This window comes from Carcharhinus amblyrhynchos, chromosome 9 (genome assembly GCF_965287045.1).
Source record: "Carcharhinus amblyrhynchos chromosome 9, sCarAmb.v2.hapA, whole genome shotgun sequence".
Classification (NCBI taxonomy): Eukaryota; Metazoa; Chordata; class Chondrichthyes; order Carcharhiniformes; family Carcharhinidae; genus Carcharhinus; species Carcharhinus amblyrhynchos.
In genome coordinates, this window is record NC_137332.1 from 102,173,228 (window position 1) to 102,188,588 (window position 15,361).

Sequence of the window (15,361 nt, forward strand, 5' to 3'; positions counted from 1 at the left end):
TCCTTGGCGCAAGCTCTGGGGAAAACCCGGACAGGGAGAACATGTGCAATCCATTTGGCGCACGCACTTCCAGGTTAAATGTCTAGCAATGTAAATAAGTAACTTTCAAATCAATAGTACTGCCTAGAATATCTACAAAACGTCCCAAAGGACTGTTTCATAGCACAGGCAGGTTGGCTCAAATTGTTCCAGCCTGCAGGCAGTGGGCAGATCTTTCTAACAATGGGGCCCGCTGTGCTCCTCCTCTGGCTCTCTGCGCTAGTACCTGCTGCTGAACAAGCTCCATCGTAAGTATGCTGCGCTTTGTGAACGGCTTCCAGTTATTAGAAGCGGGCAATGTTTTTTTAAAAAAAACACCTTAATGTGCGTTCACTCTTACGAATCATTAGAATGGGGACTGAATGAATTGTAAGGCAAGTGAAATTGGTGAACCAGCGGCATCTCCTGGGGAGATATTAAACAGGTTTTCACTTTAGGCTGGAATCGAGCGACTCTCACTTCGAAGCACAGTGGAGATGTCTTCCGATACCCCGGCCATTCATCCCTATTCCGAATGAGAAGACAATTCAAAAGCACTGAAAAACAAGGGATCGTTTCACTCATTCCTCGTTGATTTGATTTGATTTATTATTGTCACATATATTGGGGTGCAGTGAAATGTATTGTTTCTTGCGCGCTATACAGACAAAAACATACCCTTCTAAGGTACATAGGAGAGAAGGAAAGGAGAAAGTGCGGAATATACTGAGCATTATTAGAGAGATGTGAGATATTGTGTGAAAATTGATCGCTAGTTTTCTTGCACCGGTGACTGTACTTCATAATTGAATATGTGTCGAGAGCACCTTGTGCCCCAATTCTCACCTTTATTTTGCTGATGTAGTTTGTACTAGCTGCAGGAAACTGTGAGAGCTTCATTCAAACTAAAAGATCTTCCTAATGATTAGAGAATCTTCATTAGCCGGATGCATCCATTTCTTCCTGTATGAATAGGTGTGTGTGTGTGTCTGTATGCATCTGTGTTCATGCGTGTGTGTGTTTGTGTGATCTGTGTGTGTTTGCTTATGTGTGTGTGCATGCGAGTGAGAGTTTGTGTGAAAGTTTGTGGGCTGTGAGTGTTTGTGTGATGTGCGTCCGTGTGCTGCAATGTGAGTGTTTGTGTGAGTCTGGGTTCTTGAATGTAGTGTGTGTGCAAGTTTTATGTGTATGTGTGTTTCTGTGTGTGCTCCTGTGTGAGTGTTTGTGTGAGTCTGTGTGTGTTTGCATTTGTGTGTGTACGTAGGAGTGAGAGAGCCTGTGCGTGTGTGTGTGTTTGGCTGGAGGAGTGAGTTTTTGTCTGGTGTGCACCCGGGTGTCTGTGTGACTCGCATTTGTGCTGCAAATGTGAATATGTTTGTGTGTGAGAGAGAAAATAAATGAGCGCCTGCTATGATGGAAACAGCCTGAGTTTGTGTGAATGTGTATATGTGTATGTGCATGAGGGTGCTTGTGTGCACACGAGTCTGAGTGTATATGCATGTACCTGTCAAATGAGAGCAAGCTAGCCTCCAAGCTACAATCCCGTGTGCAAATCACACAAGATACCTTACCAAGCAGCAGCATTACATCTTGTGTCGTGACCTTCAAGAAAAAACACGCAGCCCTTGGTGAAATTACACAATGCGGCTGTACAACGAAATGCCAGGCGGTGCATTTGATTGCATGATGTCAAGTTGATTTTATCTAATACGAATCGCAATCTAAATAGTACAAAGTGTTGAAATCTGTTTTTGTCAGCCCTGTGCCATTGTCTACCTTCTAACCTAAGAGCCTGAACAGCCCAAACATGTTAAGCTATACTAAACTTCTGGAAAATCTGTTGCAACAGACGAAGGAGTAGCACTTAGAATTGGCAGTCTGAATGTCTGCCGTTTGCTACATGTACATTTGATGATCCATTCATCAGTCTCTGGTGGGTAACTGGTCGAGTTCCTATGGCGTGAAGGTTCCATTTTGCCCAGTTTGCCTTCCAGGGTGAAAAATGAACCTAGAGGCGGAATGAAGTGAGGAGGGAGCGTGGAGTCTTTTCAAACCGAAGTTTTCAGATCCGACTTATGTCTAAGCCCAGAAATTGAAAATGAATGTCTAATCATTGAACAAAAACATTAATCCTCTTCCTCTCTCCACGATGATATCATTATTTTCAGCATTTATTTGAGGCAATAGTGTTTCTCCCACTTCCAAACATTGTAGAATTCCTACAGCGCAGGATGGGCTTTTTGGCCCATCGAGTCTGCACCAATTCTCTGACAGCGCATCTTATCCAGGCCCTCTCCCCGTAACCCCACACATTTAACATGGCTAATGGACCTAATCTACACATCTTTGGACATTAAGGGACAAATTAGCATCGTCAACCCATCTAACCTGCACACCTTTGGACTCTGGGTGGAAACTGGAGCACCCAGAAGAGACCCACACAGGCACGGGGAGAATGTGCAAATTTCACATAGTCAGCCAACGCTGGGCTCAGACCCAGGTCCCCAGTGCTGTGAGGCAGCAGTGCTAACCACTGTGCTACTGTGCTGCCACTAAATTATATTAGGCTACCTTGGCAGTCTCCATAAAAATAGTGTACAGAGGCAATAACTCACACATTACTAAGGGAAACAAATGAAATCTAGCGGATTCCAAATCATAAGGCAATGGAAAAGGGAATAGAGTGAAATATTGAATTGGTTTATTTGCAATGCAGATCAATTTTATCATAGAATCCTTGCAGTGCCAAAGGAGGCCATTCAGCCCATCAAACCTGCACCAACAACAATTCCACAAAGGCCCCAAACCCGTAACCCTAATCATTTACCTTGCCAGTCCCCCTGACACTAAGGGGCAATTTAGTATGTCCAATCAACATAACCCGTGTATCTTTGGATTGTGGAAGGAAACCAGAGCACCTGGAGGAAACCCACGCAGACACGGGGAGAACGTGCAAATTCCACACAGACAGTGACCCAAACTGGGAATTGAACCCACATCCCTGATGCTGTGAAGCAGCAGTGCTAACCACTGCATCACCATGCCAAATGTAGCTTTAATAAAGAAAAACACAAGAAACAGGGAATTCTCATTAAATATTCTATATCTTTTCAGTAAAAATATGGATTACAAGCTGAAGTAGACATCAGATGACTGATTTTATTTTGGTGCTATTTGCATTTGCAAAGACTGCAACACGGCAGCTTGTAGTGGAAGCAGTGCATTACTCATGGTGACCATCTCATTCCCATGTTTAACTGTCCATGCTCAGGCACCATAATGTTCTACACAGTATTTTCAAGTTGCATATGTAAGGTGAAAAATGTGGTATTTGACAACTGTAAACAGTGAAAAAAAATGCTAAAGGAAAAGAAGTAATGATATGGCGTTGTCTCTTTGAAAAAAGGAAGTGTCTTGAGTAGTGGAATTTAAAATTATAGAGTGCAGACTGCAGAAGCAAGTCTTTGCAACATTGTATCAAAGCCTAGGAGTCAATGTTCCAACCTAACCAAAACAGGCTTTTGAATTGGACCATTGATTTTAAAGCCAGCACGCAGAGACGCAGAACCAGTGGAATTTAAATGTGAGGGTTGTTGACAGTCTCATGCAACTCAGATCACAGGCATACCATGAGGTAATTCCAGATATATAACCTCAGACAAGGGAGGGGGAGGTTAACTGTCAGAGTATGCATGTCACCTCCTGAGTCGGAAGGATAGGTAGGTAGATAGGTAGGTAAGGTGATTTGCACTCGGGATTGTAGCTTGGAGGCTAGCTTGCTCTCATGTAAATCCTACAGTTCCATACGTATCTTCATAAAATCACCATTTAAATAGACAGAAACCAACTCAAAAAATGTTCCAGGCATGAACATCACCGGAGAAGGTCATACTTCTAAAAGACGCTTATTTGTATATTAAGAAGTCTCACAACACCAAGTTACAATCCAACAGGTTTATTTGGAATCACAAGCTTTCAGAGCACTGCTCCTTCATCAGGTGAGCCTCCAGATGAACTCATCTGATGAAGGAGTAGCGCCTTGAAAGCTCATGATTCCAAATGAACCTGTTGTACTTTAGCCTGATGTTGTGAGACTTTTTATTGTGCTCACCCCAGTCCAATGCCAGCATCTCCACATCATTGTATATTAAATGACAGTGACTGAATTCTGTAATGATTTATTTCATTATTCCTGAAGGAGTCTTGTAATATTTGAACAGCGTTCTAGTGAAAATTTTATTCAGTTTGTTAATTGTTTTAATAAGGTTGTCACAAGTTTAAAAATAAAGACCTATTAATTGTTCATGAAAGAGATTGTCAGATCCTGTTTTAATTTACCAAAACCAATAATTTCCTTCTACCTCACACATACTCGTACAAGATTATGAGGTGTGGTATATCCCTTTGGGTGCTTCCAAAATCGAGCAGAGGGAAAAGTCACTTCATGCCATAACAACAGCAATGGTGGGGAGACCTGAGATTGTCCCACAAATTCCCAGCCATTTGACTGCCAAGCTTGAGTAGGTGTGTGTGTGTGTGTGTGCGTGTGTTTGCGTGTGTGTGTGTGCGCTCATTACTTTTCAATGATAACTTTCATGTTGAAACATTGTTTGACTTTCCCTCTCCCCAATAGCTACTTAATTAGTGCCCCCAATATCATTCACGTTGGGGTGAAGGAGAGTGTCGCCATTCAAGTGGAAGGAATAGAAAAAGATATCACTGTTAAAGTGTATCTAATCGATCTGATCACGACAACAAAGTTTTCGGACGATATTGATTTTAAATTAACGGCAGAGAATGGTTACCATCAAATTAATGACATAATTGTAAGTACTACCACCGTGATTCATACAGTGAAGAGTGAATAAACTTGGCACTTCATTATTTTAGTGCAACCTTTGTTGAGATGCATTGCAAAGTCTGAGAATGAAACTATTACAATATTGTTTAGGCAATCATTTACTTGTTCTTTGCCTTTTCTTGGCCAAATCTGTGAGGTTTCATGTCGCAATTTCAAGTTCATATTGACTAATATGTCCAAAGGACTGGTTTGCAACCCACATTGCTTTGATTACTTTGATCACCACACAAACACAGTAGCTCCAAGAGCAGGTCAGAGGCTAGGAATACTGTGGTGAGTAACTAACCTCTTGACTCCCCAGAGTCTATCCACCATCTAAAAGGCACAAGTCAGCAGTGTCATGGAATACTCCTCACTTGCCTGGATGGGTGCAGCTCCAACAACACTTAAGAAGCTTGACACCATCCAGAACAAAGCATCACATCAACAAAGATTCAATCCTTCCAGCACCAACGCTATCTACAAGATGCACTGCAGCAACTCATCAAAGATCCATAGACAGCGCCTTCCAAACCCATGACCACTTCCATCTGGCAGGTCAAGGGCAGCAGAGAAATGGGAACACCACCATTTGCAAGTTCACCTCTAAGCCACTCACCATCCTGACTTGGAAATACATCACCGTTTCTTCGTAGTCACTGAGTCAAAATCCCAGAATTCCCTGCTTAACGGGGGTCAACCCACCGAACATTGACTGCAGCAATTCAAGGTGACAGCTCATCACTACCTTCTCAAGGGCAACTAGGGATGGACAATAAATGCTGGTCAGCCAGCAATGCCCAAGTCCCATGAATGAATAAAAAAAAACTTAACTTTTGGAGTCAGGATGGCACAGATGTAAAGATAATACTCTAAATCTGAGTAGACTAAATTTTATACAGATTCTGGTTGTCCGGTATTTGTGGCCTGGCCTCACTAGAACTCCTTTGTAATAAAAACATAAGAACATAAAAAATTGAGCAGAAGAAGTTCAAGCCCATTTAGCCATTCTTGACTTTCCCTTTCAATCTATATAACTCCATGATTCTCTGAGAGCCTCAATATCTGCCTATCTCAGCCTTAGATGCATTCCATGATGCTGCAGCTCCCAGTCTGAGATGGAGAACTTCAAATATTGACAGCCATTTGAGTGAAGAAATTCGCCCTCATTTCAGTCCTGAATGGTTTTCCCTTTGTCGAAAGGCTGTAACCCCCTTCATCCCCCATTCCCCATTTACACCCTGCCAACTCCAGGCCAGGGGATTAAACCACAAGCACGCAGAATCTACCAAATCAAGTCCCTTCATTATATTCAAATTTTCACTAAGGCCCAGCTCTCATTCTTCTAAATGATAGCGAATATCATCCAATTTACATTGCCTCTCATCATAACCCTCTCATCTCCAGGAACAGCCTAATAAACCTATCGCTTCCAATGCAAGTTCTCGTTCCTTAACTATGGAGATTAGAAATTCACACTGTACTCCAGATTTGTCCTACCAAAGCTCCATATAATAGTAACAAGACTTTCTTTCAATTCTTGAACTCAAATCCCCCTCAGTGAAAAAGCCAACATTTTAAAATCCATTCTTGGAGCATGGGTGTCTCTGGCTGGGTTAGCATTTATTAATCATCCCTGGTTGTCCTTGAGAAGGTGGTGGTGAGCTGCTTTCTTGAAACACTGAGTGGCTTGCTGAGCCATTTCAAAGGACAGTTGAGAGTCAACCACATTTCTGTGGCTCTGGAGTCACATGTAGGCCAGACTGGGTAGGGGTGGCAGATTTCCTTCCCTAAACGACATTAATGCATTACGTCATCTACTTTCTTAATGACTTGCTGTACCCAAATGTTAACTTTTTCTGTCCCTTGCTCAAGTAGTTGCAAATCTATCCGGGTATCGAAGCATACAAGTTCTGTGCCTTTTCAAAAACATGCTGTTTTTACATTTAACCCAACAAAGTGAGCAATGTAACATTTACTGTGACTTAATTCCTACTAACTGTCCAGGCTTCAGACAATTCACACCTCTTTAACCTGGATTATCCCTCTCTCCACTTGTGTTGTCTGTACCTATAAAGACTCAATGACCTGAAAAGATTTGCATTCCAACCATTATCTTGAAATTGTGTCTTTGTCTATATATGCCATGTTTGTGAAACCTACCTGTTCACTCACCTGATGAAGGAGCAGTGCTCTGAAAGCTCATAATTCCAAATAAACCTGTTGGACTTTAAGCTGGTGCAGTCCAATGTCAGCATCTCCACATTGTGACTTAATTAGTGACATAAGCAAAATAACTAGATATAGTACCACTGACCTCCATGCTATCAAATCCCACAGGCTTTTCCTGATCGTATCAAGCAAAACAAAATTTGGTCACGCAAAGGCAAGCACATTTATCTTGCTGCTGAATGCCAGGATCTGTTCGCAGATAGGAAATTGGTCCCACTGTTGCTTTCATCAAAGAAGGGCTATATATTCATTCAGACAGACAAACCAATATACACTCCCAGTGAAACCGGTGAGTACTGCCATGTAATGCTGCACACATTTCAGCATGACAGCAAAGGTTGGGTGCTATCTGGTTAGCAGAGGCGATATTCTGCTGGTCCAATAATAAAGTGTTACAACCATTGAACGCAAGAAAGGACATTGGTAAACATGTGTCTTGAGTGATAATGTTACATGACCGGGTAGTGGCAGGGATAGGGCCTGGATAGGATGGTCTGTCAAAGAGTTGCTGGAGACTTGATGGGCCAAAAGGCCTCCTTCTGCACTGTGGTGATTCCATGATTCAATGATCATTATAGTGGCAGCCATTACTTACGCATTCATCCAAAAATGAGATCACTTGTCTTCAACCAAACTCGTGATGAACGATAATCCCCAGGTTAGCACCATTCTGCCATGAATGTCTGCCTGGGGAAAAAATTTGATTGCAAAACAAAGCAAATAATTTAGTAAAAGAGAAAACCTTGGCCTCAACAGATAAGACTTCTTTTGTTCATTCATGTATGTCTGAACTCCCACTTACCTGACGAAGGGGTAGCCCTCCAAAAACTAGTGGCTTTTGCTACCAAATAAACCTGTTGGGCTTTAACCTGGTGTTGTGAGGCTTCTTACTGTGTCCCAGTCTGGCCAGTATTTATCGCCCTTGGAGGGCAGTTGAGAGTCAACCATATTGCTGTGGCTCTGGAGTTACATGTACGCCAGACCGAGCAAGGACAGCAGATTTCCTTTCCTAGTGAACCAGCTGGCTTTTTCTGATAATCATCAATGGTTTTGTGGTCATCAGCAGATTCTCAATTCCAGATTTTTTTTACTGAATTCAAATTCCAAACATCCTGCCATGGCAGGATTCGAACATGGATCCCCAGAGCACCAGTTGAGTTTCTGGATGAATCGACCAGGGGGTAGGGAACAAGGTGTGGGGGGCATAAAATGGATGGTGCAGCATTTCTGCCCCATTCACTATTGTGTTCCATTGACTTCATCGAATGGAGAATGAAGGAGTGCTATAGCAGGCATCAAAAGCAACCCCTTTTATTTGCCATCTTCGCTTGTGTTCAATTTTATACCCACTGACATTAAAAAATAAATGTCTTGTACGCTAAACAGTGGCATCTCATTGTTTAGTCCGGCTTGCTGCTCTGTACTATTCAAATCAATGGGATTGAATATCCAGCCAGATTACAATTGGTGACAGAATGAATGCTGCCATTATATGGCTACTGTACAAGACATATTTCTTCCCTGTGGATTCCATTTGTGAAATGTCAGGTACCCTGCAGCCAGGCATACTATAAAAACTCACGGTGACTGAAAAAACTGAATGACGTTTTTGTAAACCATACTTGTTTCTCATTTAGCCAATACCGTTGCTTATTGTGTGCCCATTCCTGTTGTTTTTTTTGTGCAGTGAAATACAGGATCTTTACTCTGGATCATTTTATGAGACCAGTATCAGCGAATATTGAAGTAACCATATACGTGAGTATCTTTGGAATTATAAGTTATCAGAAATGGACCACGATGGCACAGTGAATGGTGTGGCTACTTTACAGCGTCAGGGACCCAGGTTCGATTCCTAGCTTGGGTCACTCTCTGTGCAGAGTCTACACGTTCTCCCTGTGTTTGCGTAGATTTCCTCCAGGCACTCCGGTTTCCTCGCACAGTCCAAAAATGTGCAGGTTACGTTGATTGGCCATGTTACTGCGTTACCGTTCTGTGATCACTTACTGCACAGGCCACTTACCAGCGTGGGTTTCCGCCGGGTGCTTCGGTTTCCTCCCACTGTCCAAAGGACGAGCTGGTTAGGTACTAAATTCTCCCTCAATATACCCGAACAGGTGCTGGAGTGTGACGATGACAGGATTTTCACAGTAACTTTCATTGCAGTGTTAATGTCAGCCTATTTGTGACACTAGTAAATAAATTTTAATGGATGATGGATTGGAGCGGAGAAATTGACAACTTCCATTTGTGTAGCACCTTTTTCAAGTAGAAAATTTATCTGGAATTGACTATGCAGCACTTTATAAAAGACCAACTTTGTTTCTACAACATAATGCAAATAGATTGGCTTCAATTTCCAAGGTAACCCTTGGTATAAGATATTAGCTGTGTCCTATTTGATTGGTGATCAATGACTTAAAAGAGAAGTCATAATCTGCAAAGATTACTAGCTGATTATCCGCCAATATTATGATGAACATTGTGACAGGCAGCACGGTGGCACAATGCTGAGCACTGCTGCCTCACAGCACCTAGGACCTGGGTTTGATTCCCGTCTCGGGTCACTGTCTGCGTGGAGTTTTCACGTTCTCCCCATGTCTGCACGGATTTCCTCACGTGCTCCAGTTTCCTCCCACAGTCTGAAACATGTGCTAGTTAGGTGCATTGACCCTGAACAGGCACTGTAGTGTGGCGACTAGGGGAATTTCACAGTAACTTCATTGCAGTGTTAATGTAAGCCTTACTTGTGACTAATAAATAAACTTTTATGTATTATTGAGAATTATTCTGTCATTTACTTGTAATCAAATACAACTGGAGAGTCAAAAGCAAGCAGCACAGATGAATTCACACATTGAACACATTCCATTCCCTTATTAGAATTCCAAAAATGTGCAACTCCCCAGTTTGTTCGTGCGATCTGGTAAAGTGTTCAAAAGGCAGTTAAAGGTCCCGGATGTCGCAGAGTAAGTCATAAAATTATTTTGGGACTTCCACTCGGCGCATGCATTGACTGAACATGTTTTGTTTTTAACGAAAATGATAAGGTGCTTCAGATCTGGTGATTACCCTGCTCAGAGGTCATTATTCGAGACATGAGTTCAGAAACAATGGCTGGCATTTTGCAGTCTCATGGACAGCGAGAACGGAGAATTTGGCGCTCCGCCAAAATTGCGTTCCCTGCAGCGTGACTGGCTAATCCCAGCCACGGATCCAGATCGGAAATCTCACTGGATATAAGCAACTACAGATTTTACTAAACTAAATTATTACCACTAACATTTCGATCATTAGATTGCTAAGCGCCATGGAGTCTGGGTATTTTTATCGACCACTTTGATCAATATTTGTTTTAATGATTTAAGCTTCTTTTGCCATTTGCTTTTGTTTGATGCAGTGTCTCTGTAAGGGGCTGTTACCTCTAACTTGCCCCTTAGTTTGTTTAACTTAGTTTAATTGACTTAACTCAAAGTAGTATGTAAGTGAAGTAGTGTGCTCATTGGAACATACAAGGAAGATTTACAGAGCTTAGGGAAACAGCTTGATCAGTGCTCTTGACATGCTGGCCCAAGTGCGATGTACTTGTTGGAACTTGAACCCCCTCCTGAACCGCACATTAAGAAAATTCCGTTTGGGGAATTAAAAATTTTATTAGGACAACCATTAATTTAAGGGGCAAGTTAAAAGACAAGGCCTGTTTGACAATAAAAATTAGAATGGGCTTATTATTATCAGCGCTGAAAGCTGCTCCTGGGCTGGACCAAACTTGCCATCAACAGATACGGGCAGCCGGCAACCAAGGATGTCTGTCTAGCCATCTCCCATTGCTACCTTCATGCCAGGGTGTCTCTTGGAGTACATCGAGGCCTTCCATGCCTGATGGGCACCGTGCAGACTGGGGCGTTTTATCGATCCCATTAATCAAATTATGGTTTAACGTTTATAGCCTCCTTTGCGATTTGTTTTTTTTTGCGTTTGGTGCAGTGTCCTTTTAAGGGGCTGCTGCTTTGATTTGTCCCTTAGTTTGTTTAATTTAGTTTCATTTAGGGTGACACGGTGATACAGTGCTTAGCGGTGCACTGGGGACCCGGGTTCGAATCTGATCATGGGTAACTGCCTGGTTGGAGCTTGCACTTTCTCCCCGTATGCCCAGGGGCTTCCTCTGGGTGCTCCAGTTTCCTCCAAACTGGTCCAAAGATGAGCAAGTTAGGAGGATTGGTCGTGCTAAATTGCCACTCTGTGTCAAAAGATACGTCTTTTTGTGGATTGGCAATGGTAAATGCGCAGAGCTATAGGGATGGCGCCAAGGGGCAGGCCTGGGTGGGATGCTGTTTTGGAGAGACAGTGCAGACCCATTGGGCCGAATGGCCTCTCTTTGAAATGTAAGGATTCTGTGAATTGGTTGAGCCTGATTATTGTATGTATTCTCAGAACCGATCAGTAGAATATTGAGACAATAGTGTCTTGAATGCCAAGAGCAGAGAATGTACATCTAAAAATATAATTCCCATTAACTTCAAAGGGGCGAGAGATCGGGGGCCTGTTTAATTGGTGGCTGATATAATAAGTTGATTTAATGTCACCACTTAAACCGAATTTCTGCACTTTTTCCGAACATCATGTTTAACCATTATAAGATCAAGTCAGGGAAAGCACTGAATATTTTTCAATGTTTACCTTTCTTTAACAGGCCCGGGATTTGGAGAATTGAGGCGCAGTTTAGCGAATTGCCCATGTCCATGGTATCTACGAAGTTTGAGGTCAAGGAATTCGGTAACATTACTTTAGCACTCACAAATAGACAGGGAAAACATGGACTAATTTTCATTGTTCCAATTGCACTTTTCATACCCATATTACATGATCATTTTTTTTCATGGCAATACATTGTTGCAAAACAACTTCATATCCACAATCTATAAAGTTAAGGGGAGAATAATGGCAATAAAACAGTCGCCTTTTTATTTGTATCCATACCGCGTCACAACCTCAACTTTATTTCCTTGGAGATTAAAGTTCGTGAATTGAACTTTTAGCTGTGTGTCTCTCTCTCTACATCAAGTGCAGAAAGTCGGTACGCCAGTACAACATGTGATATAAAAATCAAATGGGTGTTAGCATTTATTGTATGAGGACTAGCATATAAAAGTCGAGAAGTGTTGATGCAATTGATTTGATTTATTATTGTCACATTCATTAATATACAGTGAAAAGTATTTTTTCTTGCGTGCTATACAATCAAAACATACCATTCACAGAGAAGGAAACAAGAGAGTGCAGAATGTAGTGTTACAGGATAGGGTGTTGGTGAGATCACATGTGGAGTATCATGCCCAGCTTTGGTCTCCTTATTTGAGGAAGGATGTGGTGGTACTGGAAGCAGTTCAAAGGAGGTTCAGCACATTGATTCCAGGGATTGCTGCATGAGGAGAGTTTAAACAGTTTGGGCTTGTAGTCACTGGAGTTTAAAATATTGAGAGAGGATCTGATCGAGGTACACAAAATCCTATAATGGAATGATAAGGTAAACGTAGACCAAATGGATGCCCATCTGGGGCAACCTAGAACATAAAGTCGCTGGGATAGGTTGGATGGCAGTAGATTTAAAACTGAGATGAGGATGAACTACTTCTTGCAGAGGGTGGTAGATTTGTGGAACTCACTGCCCCATAGCGCGATGGAGTCTGAATCATTAAGTGGTTTTAAGAAGGAGATAGATATATTTCGGATAAAATAAACAGATTAAAGCAACTTGGGGAACAGTAGGAGGGTGGATTTGAGACCAGGGAGAGATCAACCATGACTTGATGAATGGTGGAGCAGGCTCGGAGGCCTGAATTTGTCTACTTTGCTCCTAATTCCTATGTTACCATGTTTACAGACTGGGAAGCATTATGAGGTATCAGCATAGAGTCTCAATCCATCTCCATATCTTAATCGCCATTGAAATCATTGGAAATGTAGGTCAGGCGGTATGTGAAGTGCAATTCACTATCACTCTGTTTTCAACTGGCTAAACAAGCGAACGTGAATCCAGACAAGGCTAAAGTTCACTTTGAAACTTCACATTTTCCCTAATAAGGCTCTTTCCAGTTACTCAGGTGGCCGTCTGTACCTTCTACAAGATGTGCCACAACTCACCAGGCCTCCTTCCACTGCACTTTCCAAACCCATCACCTCCACCATCCAGAGTGACAAAGGCAACAAATGCATGGGAACACTACTGCCTGTGAGGTCCCTTCCAATACACTCACTATCCTGACTTGAAGCTACACCTCCATTCTTTCACTGTCACCAGGTTACAAACCTGGAACATCATCTCAATCAGTACAATTAACTGCACCACGTGGACTGCAGTGATCCAAGAGGGTGGCTCAGCAACTGTCCATCTGTCCATCCATCCTGCAGTCCATCCAACATTCATCTGTCCTTCTGACCAACCATGTGTCCATCCATTCATCCATCTATCGGTCCTTCCGACAGTCCATCCTTCCATCCATTTATCCATCCATCTGTCCACGCATCCGTCCATCCTTCTGATCGTCCATCTCTGTCCATCCATTTATCCATCCATCTGTTTACCCATCCTTCAGTCTGTCCAAGTATCCATCCATCCGTGCGCCCATCCAGTCATCCATCCAGCTATCCTTCCATCCATCCATCCTTCCATCCATCCATCCGTCCACTCAGCTACACACCCAACCAGCCACATCAGCGGAAATGTGTGATAATGTGTGTCTCATCATGAAAACAATGATGAGGTCATAATGCTGGATGTCCCTGTTTGTTGTGTGAAGGGGAGCATAGACCGTGGCAAAGGCTTTTGTACTCAGGGCAACATTGTTAAGGGGTGGTATCATACTGTCTGCCATTATAGACCTGGCTAGTTTACTGTCCCATTGAATGCAAAGGAAATCAGCCCTCAGAAATATGTATATTGGAGTCGAAGTTTAATATTACTGAAGTTCGATGACCACACATAGATTTCTTTTAAAGTAGCCACATTATCCATTGCAATGCCAAGGCAAAGCTATTTCAAATTCATTCGTGCGTTCCTTAATGAAGAACATCAATAGTATCATACGAAGCTCTTAGAATATAATTATCTATTTGGGGTATGTTTGGGATTCTTTGGGTAGTTCCACGCTTGCATGATAATATGGGATATATGATATCAGTTCGATATTCTGTTGAGCAGAATAGAAAGGCAAATGATGGAGGTGTGTATAACCCATGGATGATCCATTATCACCCATTTTGGATTATTGCCAGAAATTAAAATTACATTCAGCTATCTTGTGGTTCATATCGTAAGTAGGGAATGGAAACTGACTGGGCAGTTTAATGATTCAATAAGCAGGTCCTCAAGGCAAGAATTGCACTGTCCATTATGTTCAGGATTATACTTGACTTAATCATCTTTCAAAGTTCTCCCTAGCTTCAAGGTCGAGGTGAAGCCAGACGAAATGTTTTACCTGATAACAAGGGACGAATTCCATTTCACAATTTCAGCAGAGTGAGTACAACACCGTTATCTGGCTCAATACTCCTACAATATCCTGCCTGCTTCCTATATATACTTTGGAAATAGAAAGAAGTCTCACAACACCAGGTTAAAGTCCAACAGGTTTTATTTGAAATCACGAGCTTTCAGAGCGCTTCCCCTTCATCAGCTGAACGGAGAGGTAGGTTCACAAACATGCCATATATAGGCAAAGACACAACTGCAAGATAATTAAATCATCCTTTGGAAGTGGAATTCAGCTATTTGAGATAATGCAATTGGAGTGGGCTAACAAGGTAAACACATACATTGTGAATAGTAAGACCATGGAGAGTACTGAAGATCAAAGGGATTTTGGAATGCATATCTACAGATCCCTGAAGTTGTCAGGGAGGGTAAATAAGATGGTTAAGAAGGTATATAGGATATTTGTCGCTACTCAATGAGGCATAGAGCACATGAGCAGGGAGGCCATGCTGGAACTGTATGAAGCTGGTTAGGCCACAACTGTTGCACTGCGTGCCTTTCTGGTCACCACATCATAGGAAGGATGTGATTGCACTGGAGAGAATGCAGAGGAGATACTGCTTGGGCTGAAGGGTCTGATTATGAGGACAGATTCAATAGACTGGGGCTGTTTTCCTTGGAGTAGTAAAGGTTGAGAGGAGAACTGATGGAGGTATATAGGAGCATGAGGGACATAGATAGGATGGATAGGAAGGCACTTTTTCCATTAGTAGATGGGTCAGTAACTGTGGGCACAG

At 42.3% G+C, this 15,361-nt stretch overlaps 1 protein-coding gene across 1 annotated transcript in view; it reads left to right on the top strand.

Annotated features, from left to right (window-relative positions):
• The first annotated feature begins 222 nt into the window (after window positions 1-222).
• Window positions 223-15,361, top strand: part of LOC145348668 (complement C4-B-like) — a 126,501-nt gene continuing 111,362 nt past the window's right edge. Inside the window, exons 1-7 of the mRNA XM_080196832.1 lie at window positions 223-287; window positions 4,652-4,844; window positions 7,199-7,379; window positions 8,778-8,848; window positions 9,974-10,059; window positions 11,784-11,866; window positions 14,522-14,609. Coding sequence (XP_080052958.1) covers window positions 223-287; window positions 4,652-4,844; window positions 7,199-7,379; window positions 8,778-8,848; window positions 9,974-10,059; window positions 11,784-11,866; window positions 14,522-14,609 — 767 coding nt within the window. The remainder of the gene's footprint in view (window positions 288-4,651; window positions 4,845-7,198; window positions 7,380-8,777; window positions 8,849-9,973; window positions 10,060-11,783; window positions 11,867-14,521; window positions 14,610-15,361) is intronic.